The sequence below is a fragment of the Lineus longissimus genome, chromosome 7 (genome assembly GCF_910592395.1).
Source record: "Lineus longissimus chromosome 7, tnLinLong1.2, whole genome shotgun sequence".
Lineage (NCBI taxonomy): Eukaryota > Metazoa > Nemertea > Pilidiophora > Heteronemertea > Lineidae > Lineus > Lineus longissimus.
Genome location: NC_088314.1, coordinates 6842406 through 6855496, shown reverse-complemented (window position 1 = coordinate 6855496; position 13091 = coordinate 6842406). Strand labels below are relative to the sequence as shown.

General features: G+C 39.1%; 2 protein-coding genes across 6 annotated transcripts in view; one reads left to right on the top strand and one right to left on the bottom strand.

The window, feature by feature from the left end:
- The window catches only part of LOC135491518 (dynein axonemal heavy chain 3-like), a 47879-nt gene extending 39634 nt beyond the window's left edge, over window positions 1-8245 (top strand). For 3 of the 5 annotated variants that reach the window (XM_064777463.1, XM_064777462.1, XM_064777461.1), the window contains 11 exons: window positions 491-565; window positions 1802-1878; window positions 2077-2508; window positions 2625-2885; window positions 3054-3146; window positions 4423-4521; window positions 4753-5028; window positions 5331-5504; window positions 5862-5972; window positions 6240-6300; window positions 6417-8245. In XM_064777463.1, the coding sequence (XP_064633533.1) occupies window positions 491-565; window positions 1802-1878; window positions 2077-2508; window positions 2625-2885; window positions 3054-3146; window positions 4423-4521; window positions 4753-5028; window positions 5331-5504; window positions 5862-5972; window positions 6240-6300; window positions 6417-6562 (1805 nt within the window). In that variant the 3' untranslated portion in view covers window positions 6563-8245. The remainder of the gene's footprint in view (window positions 1-490; window positions 566-1801; window positions 1879-2076; window positions 2509-2624; window positions 2886-3053; window positions 3147-4422; window positions 4522-4752; window positions 5029-5330; window positions 5505-5861; window positions 5973-6239; window positions 6301-6416) is intronic. The other 2 variants (XM_064777465.1, XM_064777464.1) reach the window with 1 other exon arrangement.
- Window positions 8246-8443: 198 nt separating this feature from the next.
- On the bottom strand, window positions 8444-12734 carry LOC135491209 (uncharacterized). The gene is made up of 13 exons (XM_064776932.1): window positions 12666-12734; window positions 12166-12254; window positions 11637-11721; window positions 11260-11302; window positions 11051-11106; window positions 10830-10847; window positions 10446-10541; window positions 10136-10222; window positions 9836-9878; window positions 9501-9556; window positions 9238-9255; window positions 8868-8963; window positions 8444-8572 (listed from the first exon to the last, which is right to left on the bottom strand). The coding sequence occupies exons 1-13, from the start codon at window positions 12666-12668 to the stop codon at window positions 8567-8569; spliced, it is 696 nt and encodes a 231-aa protein (XP_064633002.1). The 5' UTR covers window positions 12669-12734; the 3' UTR covers window positions 8444-8566.
- Window positions 12735-13091: the final 357 nt, after the last annotated feature.

The window sequence follows — 13091 nt, the reverse complement described above, 5'->3', positions numbered from 1 at the left end:
GGCCATCCTCTCGAGTCACTTGTTGTGACTCTATGTCAATGTGACAAAGATTCCAACCACAGTATGCCTTAATGATAACATGGATACGGTAAAGGTTTTGGGGTGGCAGCGGTGTACATGTATATGGTAAAACAAACAGCATGCTATCTGTGTACAAAGTTACATTAAGAATGGTGTGGGGTGCATTACATTCCAGTAAGTTGGATTCTGCAACTGTTTTATATGTCTGAGACTTTTTTGTAAATTATGGATCTTTTCTAATGTCTCTCTCTTTCGCTAACCCATGAACTACATCTGACGTCTTCTTCTTCTCTTAACCTTGATCTCTTTCTAGTGTTTCAGGGTAGCAAATACAGTCTAGACCTGACGTTGTATATACTGATTGTGGCGTTGTCACCCAAGGAAATAGGGTGCGACGTCTCTGTGATATCTTTCTCTTCTCTAATCTCACTTTTCTTTTCTATCACTTTGTTCCACTTTCTGCTGTTAGGAGTCGTACCTCGTACACCAGGTAGCCGACCGAACACGCAGTCAAGCACCAAACACGGAAGACCTGAAAGCAAAGGTGACACAGACGCTTATCATCAAGGACAACCTCACCAAACGATTTAAATACAGCACTTAATACTCAAACATCACAACGTCATTTCTGATTTCACCTCCGCTTCCAATTTGGGGAAATATTCCGCAAATGCCGGTTAAAACGGAGTCAGAATTGTTATCAGAGGTGACAGCATGGAGCCAATGCTTTGGTTTTCTTGTATGATAATAAAATGACATCATGCATATATTCAAGATGGCTTCCAGGTGGCCATATTGGAATTTGCTTGAGAATGTAGATAAAGATAACTACATATACATTTTAGAGAACCCTCTAATGTATAGTGACATACATGTACAATAATACAAGAAACTGGTTGTTACCCCTTAATTTCCAATAGATGTTCTACTTTTAAACTCGTGATAATTTCTCCCGATATAGCTTTCAACACAAACCTTTGAAAATCTGCCCTATAACAACTCGAACGGTAATCTCAGGGAACAAATTGCTTATAATTTTCCCATACCCAAATTATTGGGCTCCATAACAATCAATGCCTGAGATTAATTTGAATATCTTGAAACTGATTCTAGCTTTGGCTCCAAACTCGCATGGTGTGCTTAACAAAATATGCACGTTTTGCCCCACTTTAATTTTAATCAAGTTAATAGCATTTCTGTTTATTTCAGCGCCTCTTGTTTTAACACCACATAGGGTGTGTTGTCCACTTTCCTAAACAGAACCTTAAACATTGATAAAATATGTGTTACTGCACTTGCCCCACGTTGATACATGCATTTTTGTACATAGAACGTTTTGTTTCAGAGCCCATCGTCCCATGATTCTTTCCAATTTTATTTCGTGAACATAAAGTTGGTTAACTTTAAAATAAACTCCATAAATATATAAAATACAAACCACATTTTGATTTTATCCCTTTAATCATGCACATGCATGGTAATAGCCTTCTAAATGTTATAGCCTTCTATAATCTGCCTTGATTTATCAAATTAGATTTAATTAGATTTTTTTAACCTGAGCTGTAGACCCGAGTGGGCTAATACGTTTGAACCAGCCGTCAGCTGTCGGAAATTTGCCTTAAACTAAATATAATTAGTAATTTTTACACTTTTTTTCTCCTTGAAGTTTTGAGACTTCTCAAAGAATATTATCATATAAATTTTTGAAAACATATCTCTCATGTACTGTTTTTCCATCGTGTGCATTTGTTACATTTAGTTTCCTTTCCTAATTTTGTAGGTGTGACGGGTAACCGTCTTCAGACGATATCACTGGGTCAAGGACAGGGTCCTATCGCTGAGAAGATGATTATGGAGGTAAGGAATTTCATTTTAATATATTATTTTAGAAAATTTACCAACGAGCACACATTTCGGCTGTTTATTGTGTGGGTAGCACATACTTTCCCCTGGGTCTTTCAGTCACTTATCAAGCAGGCATCGTGGTGAGTTGGATAGCCAGCCTTGATTGCACAAGATTTAGATAAAATTCTCATTTTGACTCTTTACTTACAGGCAATTGATTCAGGAACCTGGGTAGTCCTCCAGAACTGTCACCTGGCGAAATCATGGCTTGGAGAACTTGAGAGAATTTGCGACTCCGTCATCACAGATGCATCAAAAACACAGCCAGCTTTCCGTCTCTGGCTGACAAGTTACCCATCACCAGATTTCCCCGTCTCTGTCCTACAAAATGGCGTCAAAATGACGAATGAACCGCCAAAAGGCCTACGTGCGAATCTACTCAGATCGTACTTGAACGATCCAATATCAGACCCAGTATTTTTCAACGGATGTAATAAACCGAAGGTCTTCAAGAAGCTCTTGTTCGGGTTGTGTTTCTTCCATGCTCTGGTACAGGAAAGGCGTAAATTTGGACCCCTTGGGTGGAACATCCCGTATGAGTTTAATGAGTCTGACCTGCGGATCAGTGTTAGGCAACTGGAGGTAAGTGTCAAGCTGTAAGATTGCAAAATTATCTCACGTGTTGCATGTTCTCGACTCCGCCCTTAAGGCTGAGTCAAGCAAGGTAATACTGCATTTATTTTCTATTCACCTTTCAGATGTTCATCAACGAATATGAATCACCTCCTCTGGAGGCCCTCTCGTATCTGACAGGAGAATGTAACTACGGTGGACGCGTAACAGATGATTGGGACCGACGTCTCATCCTGAGTATTCTGGCCATCTTCTACTGTTCAGACACCATCGAAAATGACAAGTACACTTTCTCAACTAGTGGAGATTATTTTGCACCGGCGGACGGGCAGTACGATAGCTACTTGGAGTACATCCGGAGTCTGCCTCTTTCTCCACATCCGGAGGTAGGTTGAAAAATAATGAGTGGGAGTGAGAGTAGAGATCATAAGGATTGTTTAGGGGCTGGTAAAGGGAGGCTGTAAGGATTAGGAGACTGGTAGGTCTCTGCATGCAGAAAGTAGACAATCCTTAAATCTGCGTTCGGCCTTTAATAATGGTGTCTTATTTTCCAGGTTTTTGGGCTCCATGAGAATGCTGACATCACAAAAGAACAACAGGAGACTCTACAGCTATTTGACGGCATCCTCCTCACACTCCCTAGAGAGGTAAGCTACCACATGCACTGATCTTATACGCCTTGGGCTCATAATCAGTAGGTTGTAGGTTCGACTCTCAGAAGTACCACCACTGTTTCATCTTTGTTTCTCTTCACCTTGGAGTAAAAAGGGTCACAAAGCTGGCAGAGATAGCAAAATGCAGTGAATACCAGCCCTGAGCACTGAATACATGCAGCTCGTACATATAATACTCCCCCAGGGAGTTCAGCCTGAATCTGAATACACAGGCCTATAGCTGGGGTAGTGATATGTCAAAGTGCAGTTGAGTACTCACTGTTTTTTAGACAAAAGCAATTGATGCATTATCAAGTCATACGCGAGTTTCTGAAGGGAACCCTATTGCAGGCCCTATTGTCCACATGTTCATCAGGCCGAGTCTAGCTAACTGATCTGCGCCGGACTTTAAAACAGGAAATGAGAAGGTTCATTTTCATCGCCCGAGAAAACGCAAATAGGCCGAAACGTTCGTCGTGCGAAATCCGCTTTAATGTCGAGACCGAAGTAGTATCTCTTTCCTCCTTCCATCTCTCCAATCTGTCTTCTCTCTTCTTCAGGACAATAAGGTAGATAAAACACAATAGTTCATCTCACTTCTATTACCTTTGTTGGCTAGCTCATCATCATGGTACCATTATGTTGTAGTGTCAGAATTTAGGATTAGAACTTTTGGTCTTTTCTGCACATTTTGAATATCTTCATCACCTCACTTTGTGTCACAGATAGAGATTGTAGGGGCGTTGCAAAATTTCGTTTTGATCAAGAAATTGATACTTTTCTTGCTGCATGTTTGTGCACAGGGCAACAGTAGTGTAAATGTGTGACATCCCAAAAGAATCATGTTTAAATGACACCATGGGTACTTGAACTATGCTTTTCCAGCTTGGGTGCAGACCAGCCTTCATGGCTTTCCATTGCAAACATTCCTAAATACATTGTTTATATCCCTTCAAGCCTTTCGTACCCTATCATCACTTACTCTGCATATCTCTTCTGTCTATTCTCAGTATTTTTGTACACCATGATATTCAGTATCACTTACAATTCATCAGAATAAATAAATGCATGGACTCGTGTAATTATACATGTAGGCGTGGATAATTCCTCACCATCTTTTTTCTTCAGAACACAAGCTGTTCTTGTCATAATCTGAAGATATAAGAGTACCTTTGGATCCAATGCACGCATTCAATGCATAAAATGACTTTCTTGATCTTTGCGACGTATGAATTAACTTTTGATATGATCGTCACTGTCTGTGTTTCAGTCTTCTGGGGGAGGTCGCAGTGGTCAGCAGGTGATTGAGGAGTTGGCAAATGACATCTTGTCCAAGATTCCCCAGGATTTTGATCTTGATGACGTGAAGGTAAGTGCCCATCAAAACACGATATAAGAAAATCAGATTTTGTCTGATGCTTTGACGGTTCCAAGTTTTGTTATCCGATTTATTGATTGTCAAGTTTTGCAATCTCATCTTGACATTTTCAGATTTTGCTGCCCAATTTTTAAATTTTCAACTTTTGTTTTCTAATTTCTGGATTTTCTCTTTTACGTGTGTGATTCACTTCACCAGCAATACTCTGTTTTCACATTGTAGGCCAAGTACCCTGTCAAGTACGAGGAGTCCATGAATACAGTCTTAGTCCAGGAGTTGATTCGATTCAATCGACTGACACGAGTGGTGCGACAGAGTTTGCGTGACACACTCAAAGCCATCAAAGGTCTTGTCGTTATGTCCTCGGAACTGGAGGATGTGTTCGACAGCATGATGGTTGGAAAGGTTCCTACAATGTGGGCTGCAAAATCCTACCCCTCGCTTAAGCCTTTGGGAAGCTATGTTGCTGATCTTCTTGCTCGAATTCAGTTCTTCAAGGTAAAAATATAACATGTATTTTTTTTCTCTGGAAAATTTGCCATAATATGCCAAAATGCGCACTGTTTAATTCTTTGCATAATCTTTGGCACAACTCAGGTGCTACTACATTTGCTGTGTTCTTCTCAAAACAGGTGAGACCAGTATACTGATGGTGAAGTGCATGCGAGGTCCTTGAACCTTGTTTCAGGAATGGATCAGTCATGCTTTAACTTCGGTTCATACTTACCTCTCTCGTTTAAGGATTTCATCAATAAAACCTTGTACTTGTTTAAAGAAATATCTTTCCGGTCTTGTTTCAGGACTGGATCAGTAATGGCATACCAAAAGTGTTCTGGATCTCAGGTTTCTACTTCACACAGTCATTCTTGACAGGTGTCACTCAAAACTTTGCAAGAAAATATAAAATTCCTATCGACCACCTCGGATTTGAGTTCGAGGTTACGAAGGCAGAGAACACCATGAGCGCAAAACCTGTGAGATATTCTTTCTTTATTTTGTTCTTTTTTTGTCTGGTATTGTTACATTATTGTGTCATCTCACATCTTGAAGACCTTCTCTGGAACATGCCTGACAGCGTGTGTTGCGTGTGTACAATTATATGGGAATGTTTTGCAAATTTTTGCATATAGGCAGGTTTATTGAAACATCTATCCAGTTAGAAACTCGACTAAACAATGTACAAAGTGTACTGTTTTGATAGTTTGATTTTTAGACCTATGTAAAATTTCAGATGTTCTTCGTGATTTTTTTGGGTACTCGTACGTCATCATGATCGATAGGTCTTGATAACAGTGCGGTGTTGGCTAAAATTTATTTTGTTTCTTCTTCAGACGAATGGTGCCTACGTCAAGGGCCTCTATATCGAAGGTGCATGCTGGGATAGAGAGAAAATGGTCATAAGCGAATCACAACCCAAGTTACTTTATGATACTATGCCTATCGTATCCTTTATTCATGACTTGATGAAAGGGTCTCATCTCTTTGAGAAAGTATTATTTAGCTTGAACTTATGTTGACAGGTGGTGAAAGCCTCTTATAAAATTATTTTTGTTGTTTTCTCGTCCAATTGGATTCAGATCAGCATGGAGGAGAAGTAACTAATGGTCACACTTTTGTGGCCTGGGTAAGATTCCTGTGAGTTCGATTACTACTTTTGAGGACAGTTTAGATACAGTTGCATATGTGTTTTATCCTTAACCGTTGAACAGATTTGGTGTAAACCTGGGGAGAAAGCCAAGTTTGTGGAAAAACAGACATACAACTGTCCAGGTGGGTTGGAGTTTAGATTTAAGCCTCATATTCCCAATATCACACAGTCTATTTGCTATACAATATCACTTGTATCCCGTCCTTTGCATTCTATAAATCTTTTCTTTTCTTTTCAGTGTATAAGACGAGTGCAAGAAGGGGTATTCTTTCAACAACAGGTCATTCCACCAACTATGTCCTTGACATAGACCTGCCTGTCGATCAGCCTGAAACTCACTGGATCAACAGAGGAGTGGCCATGCTCTGTCAACTTGATGACTAACATCATCACTTAGGCCTAAAACCAATGCATAACTTGATCAGTTGACCTGAAACTCACTGGCTCATCCGAGCAGTGGCTTTGCTCCATCAACTTGATGACTTACATCATTACGTGGGCCTAAAATCAATGAATAACTTGGTCAGTTGACCTAAAACTCACTGGCTCATCAGAGGAGTGGCTTTGCTCCATCAATTTGATGACTTACATCATTACGTAGGCCTAAAATCAATGAATAACTTGGTCAGTTGACCTAAAACTCACTGGCTCAACAGAGGAGTGGCTATGCCCTGTCAACGTGATGACTAACTTCATCAAATAGGTTGAGCTCAGTGATGGGCACCGGACTAAAGGTACCATAAATCAGCCTGAAACTGTCAACTGGATCGAACGGTCCTCTTATTCAGTCCAGGGATAGGAATTCTTGATGTTGCGTATGATACTTTAGAAATTATCATCACTTCTCGAGATACTGATATCATATGCATGCAAAATACAAAAGCTACAAGTGGCCTTGTTACTAATTTTGGAAATTTTTGTTTACGATGTCAAAAAATATATCTATATTTTCATCCGTCCAAATTTATTGCTATTGAACAAATATTTCAGATTCTTTTGTATACATGTATATTCTTTATTCAGTTTTGTACGTTTTGTTGATTTTCCTTTTTTTATGATTAGATAAGATATAGTCAAATAGTGTGGATCAGCCCACTTAATAAATAAATCGTATCAAATCAGACTCATAAAATTTATGATTAACGTACTGTGATATAGACCCATGAAGTGAAAAAAATGTTGTTGTTATATTTTTCGTGATATATATTCTTGCTGTCATAACCCATAGATCATGGAGAATATTGTAAATAAAAAGTTGTCTTCTCCTACCTTGGACCAATGTAGTGGTGTATTATTTTCAGAAATGCACTTGCGTCAAGGTTCAAGTCTGGTTGAAACCGCCAAATTTTCGGGGGTTGGGGGGGGGTCTTACTTTAAAAAGAGATGCAAAAATTTGGTGGTTATCATCACACTACAGGTTCTGGATAATGTTGTTAAAAGTACATGTATAAGTAGTGCAATATTTCTTGTGATTGTTTCATTTCTTGTGCTAGTGTTCAAATTATGTGATAATCACTACATTTTTTCTATTGGCGAGAACTGTAAATAATTTGTTTAAAAAGCATAGTCAACAATAAGGAGTAAAGAAGGTTAACCTTTCGCATAGATGGAGGGGGAGTTGTGGCCTGTTTATGCATGACTGGGTCTGGTTGACGAGTCGTGCGAATCTTTTTTGGATTTCTTTCAATTTGCTGGAAGAAGCCCATTATCACGTTTATGATCATGATTTCTTGATTAATCATTCTACATTTTTCTACTCATTTACAAAACGTGGTCTGTAAATGGGAACTTTAAGAAGTGGCCGAACAAATAGTGGCAAGCTTCTGCCAATGTGTTTAATACTTCGCCAATTTGCCAGATTATAAAGAGAATAGAGTGTTAGCTTGCTTGTAGGTAGTCTCTCAATAGTGTAAAAACTAACACTTTTTGAACAGACCGATTAATATTCCATCCTGGTGTATTTCTTTTCTTGTATTATAAATCGTTGTAGTTGCGTACCATCATTGATGTATACATGTATGTTTATAAGATGGAGAAGAGACTATTTTGAATAAATAATTTATCGTTAGGCAAATAGTTTTTCCTGGTCTTTCAATGTTGCTAAAAAACTAGTCTGAAACACAGGTCCAGCCACCTTATTTTCGTTGATGTCGAACGGACACGCCCCCCCCCCCCCCCGGGCCCTATTCAATAGAATTAGGGGGTTTGTGTGGAGACTGTCACAGTCTTAGTCCTGTAACAGGTGCCAGGAAAATGAGAAACGCATTGTTTACAGTTGTTAAATTATAAGAAATTTATTGGCAGCTGTGGTCATACAGTTGTTAAATTATAAGAAATTTATTGCTAGCTGTGGTCAGTCGGTACTGTTGGAATAAACGGAGTGTGTTTCTATTCCTGAAAAAAAGATCCAGAGAAAGTTAACTAACAATAACCATGTCATTGGGAGGTTAAACTTCAGTAGACTGAGCATGAAATTTGATAAATAAACTTCATTTAGGCAGGTCAACATGATATTAAATTCTCCTTTACAGCCGGCAGTTAAAAAAGCAAAACTTTGAGAAGCGGAATCGTCTGCTGTTTTGTTGGGGGGGGGGGGAGAGGGGGTGCAAGTGCAACCCTCTAACCTACATCCCAGAACTGACGTAAGCTGCGGGCCAACTACAAGAACAAATCTTAATATCCAACCCACCTCAACTACTGGTACCTTCTTCATCATTTCTTCAAGGATTTTGTCGAATTTCTGTCGGAAAGCTTTCTCTTCTGGAGATATCTCATGCTCTTCTGGCTGAGATTGACAAAGAAAAGAATGTTTCATGAACGCACATATCAAATAATGCCCCATTTCAGAGACCAATCTTTCGATTCGAAATAGATATGATAGAGAAGTACAACAGTGGAACGTCCCTTATAGCAGACATCAATTAAGGACGTTTCTTGGTCCTGATTGGCCATTACTATTTTATTTCACTAAAAGCAAGATTATATTAAGAGAAAAGAAACAAATCTCTTTTAGAAGCGTCAATATAAATCTGATGATTTTGAACATTCGTTTTCATTACCTTGTTTCCTCCAAAGAGCTGAAATACAAATGGATGGATGTTAACTGATAATGTCTCGTGGAGGCTATAATCCTTCTTGGTATGAGCAATTCCCACCTCGCTGGCAAAGCAGTCATAGTCAATAGCATTACCAGGTCAACATGATCAAGTTAATCAAGAAAATGAAATACATGTTGGATTGACTTCCTTCTAAATATATTGCCGCATGTGACATATCGGGTGAGTAAAATATAGCTAAGTAACAGAATGTACAATCAACTTACGTTGAAGATGCTGCTAATGATGCTGTCAAATTTATCTTTAACTTTACCGGGGATGCCTTGAAAAGAAAAACGGGTAATCGAATATAATGAGTGTTAATACCCCAAGTACAAGCTTTGCATAAACGTCACTAGTGCAGTAATGGATAGTGCTTGTTCCTACGTAGTCTCCCGCGCCCCTACCCGCGCACCTTTCTGTTACTCTGACACTACACCTTCTAAATTTACTAATGCTGATGAATCCTCGGAAATGAAGAATTCGTTAAGATGAAATCGGTTGAAGAGGAAAGAGGCAAACTTCAACAATGAGCTCTCTGTCAAAGGACTGGGTCTCTTACTTGTAATGGTTTCCTTCAGCTTGTCAAAGAAACCAGGGTCAACCTGCACACAGAAGAAACAAAAAGAGTTCGAGACTTTAGAAGTCATTGCAAAATATAGATTTATTAGTACATGTATATGGGATTGTTCTTTCGTTTTCCTCAAAACATGGAAAAATGAGTCGGATTTGTTTAGGAGGGTGACGATATACCAAACATGTATGTCAATAAATTACATGTAGAGGGTCACTCATGAGATCTCATTGCAATCTTAATTCTTTATTTTCCATTGAAAAGTTCTCGACAAAAAATTGTCCCTACCTCTCCGAACTTCTCCTTCAGTTCGGCAATCACTGCATCAAGCTGTGCCTTGATTGCTTCATCAGTTGATGGCATGAATCTTTTTGCCTAGAATGCACAACAGAAGCTCCTCTAAGTATATGTCATTCGAAATTTACTCTAATATGCAATTTTAAATTGAGCAACATCTTCTCTTGTATCTATTTATTTATTTTCAACTCGAGAGAGTTTTTTTCTGCTCGGCTAAAAACTTGACAAGAATGTCCCTGAAGTTTTTACCGATGAATTTTCGAAAACTTCAGAAATAAGATTAAAAATATAAACAACCTACCTCTATTACTGGAACTTTCGTCTTCATCTCTTCAAGAATTGTGTTAAATTTCAGTCGGAATGCTTTCTCCTCTGCGGATATCTCATGCTTATCTGACTGAAGCCAAAGCAAAGGCAAGCAACCTAATATTTTCACTGACAATTTGTAACTGTTTAGTGATACTGTTTACCTCTGGCTGTCCTATTGAAAGTCAAAATATTTCTTTGGTAAACAGCATTGGATATACCCTTCTTTGGAACTTACAGTGATAAGCATTAAAATCTTTGCAATCCCCTTTTCTAAAACATGATTACAAATTTCAATTTTTAAACTAACGGCCTTAAGTTTGCTGCAATTCTTGCAAGATGTGTGGGATTTAAAAAAATAATTCGTTAAAATTTTTACCTTGCCTTTTCCGAATAGCTGAAATTAGACGATAAAAAATGACTGTTGACATGATGGAACATTGTTTATCTGAGATTTTCTCCATGTTAATTTGATCTAATCCTCAATTTAAATCACAGTTTACTGGTAAACCACGAAAGCGCGTATGACGGTATTCTCTATATTCAAATCCACATATTTTGGTTCATTAAGGATTACGAAATGAAATGACATGTACTTACACCGAAAATTCCACTTATGAGGCTATCAAATTTGTCTTTAATTGTGCCAGGGATGCCTGCAAGAAAAGACGACAATTGACCTACGGGAAATAAAAAGAAATGTACTGTCCGGAGAGCACAGTGGAATTCAGTTATGAACGGGGCCCATGACATGATATTACAAATTAAAGGAAGGAACAAGCTGTGTGTAAGGGTTACTTTCAACTTACTTATAATGGTCTCCTTGAGTTTGTCGAAGAAACCTGGATCTACCTGAAGATACAAAAAAGTCACAGTGGAGATTCTTTTCGTACTGACCTATTTTTCTTTGAAAAGGTAGTAAGCTTAAGCACAAATTCAAGATCGCTTTCCCATGCGGTCGCACTGGATATTATAATTTTGAGTTTTCGTCTTTAACTTGCTCTAAGTAAATGAGCAGCTCTGCGAAAACTGCTGGGCAGAATTCTGCAAGGCCGCTTTTTTCTGTTTTTAATTATAAAGTATACATATATAACGCCATTGGCACCGTCCATAAAAAGGGACGGTTTAATTTCCATCCGTTTTGGCACGTATCCGTATGGGCGTGGTACTCAGTCGGCGCGCCTACCTCTCCAAACTTCTCCTTCAATGACTTGATGACCTCGTCGATCTTGGCCTTGTGTTCCTCGTCAGTGGTAGGAATGAATCTCTCCCTGCAAAATCACAACATTCTAGGCAAATTGGGCATGAGATATGTTGCTTCAAAAGTGGCTGCCAGTATATATAGGACCGTGACTGTGATTTGCAATATTTCCCATTGATAACACGTCTCATGACTTTTTTATCCTTGAAGTTCGATTCTGGTTTGACGCAAGGTTCGACCGGGAAACGAACCTGAGCCCCGCCGAGAGGTGAGGCAATGCTGTTAATTTGAACATCAATCTTCAGCTGTCAGCAGCACCGCGCTGATGGCCCATGAGAGTTTTGGCAAATCCCCTGAAACACCCACGTGATGAAAGCCAGTCCCATTGTTTCATATCAAAATCGAAAGGTCAAACAATGTGATTGGCGTCCGCGTCGACGTTCTAGAGGCTTTGCAAGAAAACTCGTAACTAACGTATTACAAATCCATCAGAACCCTCGTGCCGCAGACTTACCCTCTCCTACTTGAGGATTTCGCCGCGCCCGGAAATCCCGCCGAGTGCGCGATGAAGAGGAAGAGGACGAACGCAATCCAACACTTTCCCTTCAAAGTATCAAGAAAATGAGATTAGGCAGTGCTGCGTTATTTCTATACTTACTCTCGGTGTTAAAAACTCGTCGCTTTTCATTAATCTAACCAATATGGAGACAGAAAATACTTTCAAGAACTGCTAAATATTCGCGTAAAAGTCACGAATAATATTTGCTGATTTGGAAAACCGAAGAAACTCCGCAATGCGCCAATTTCGAAACTCCTTTATTGCTGGAAATTTAGGATCTGCAAGCTTTAGCCAAGTGACCATTTTAAAACCAGTCCTCCTTTTCCGTATGTTTCACTTTCGTTTTACTCATTTTCAGTATACCGCCCTTTACGCTTGATGGGCGTGCAGGTACAAGTTCTAGATATCCGTTATGTACTGAGAAACACGAAAATAATTAGAAGAAAACTGCTTACCATTTTGGCGGCTGTCTTGGTTAAAGCCGAGAGAATATGACCAGGTGACAAGCTTCTAGCTCTTTTATATTGATGTCTCGAAATGATAAGGATGACCGAGAGAGACCGAATAAATATCGTAACTATTGACACCAACGTCTAAAAAACCCATTGGTTTCGAAAAAAATTAGGTTGTACATGATTGTGTTTATCAATTTTGTCGCCGTCAGGCTGATATCTGTCATCTAATCTCATGACCCCTAGGTGGAGGGTTAACTTGACGTTTACTTTAACTTGGCGTTACTATAGCCTAATGGATGTTTTAACTGATATGGGTGAAAAAACGCCAAGTTGGAGTTAACGCCAAAATACAAGATGACACAACGAACATGATCTATCGCAAAATTCTTCCAGCGTGCAGTGTCTGAAGTCATTCATGATTTATGA

What these genes read in the sequence shown, in the direction of transcription:
- LOC135491209 (XM_064776932.1), bottom strand. An exon ending in ACTCAAGGAGACCATTATAA is followed by an intron (nt 11,107 to 11,259) that starts GTAAGTTGAAAG and finishes CTTTTCTTGCAG; the next exon opens with GCATCCCTGGCACAATTAAA. An exon ending in CGAAAGTTCCAGTAATAGAG is followed by an intron (nt 10,223 to 10,445) that starts GTAGGTTGTTTA and finishes TGTGCATTCTAG; the next exon opens with GCAAAAAGATTCATGCCATC.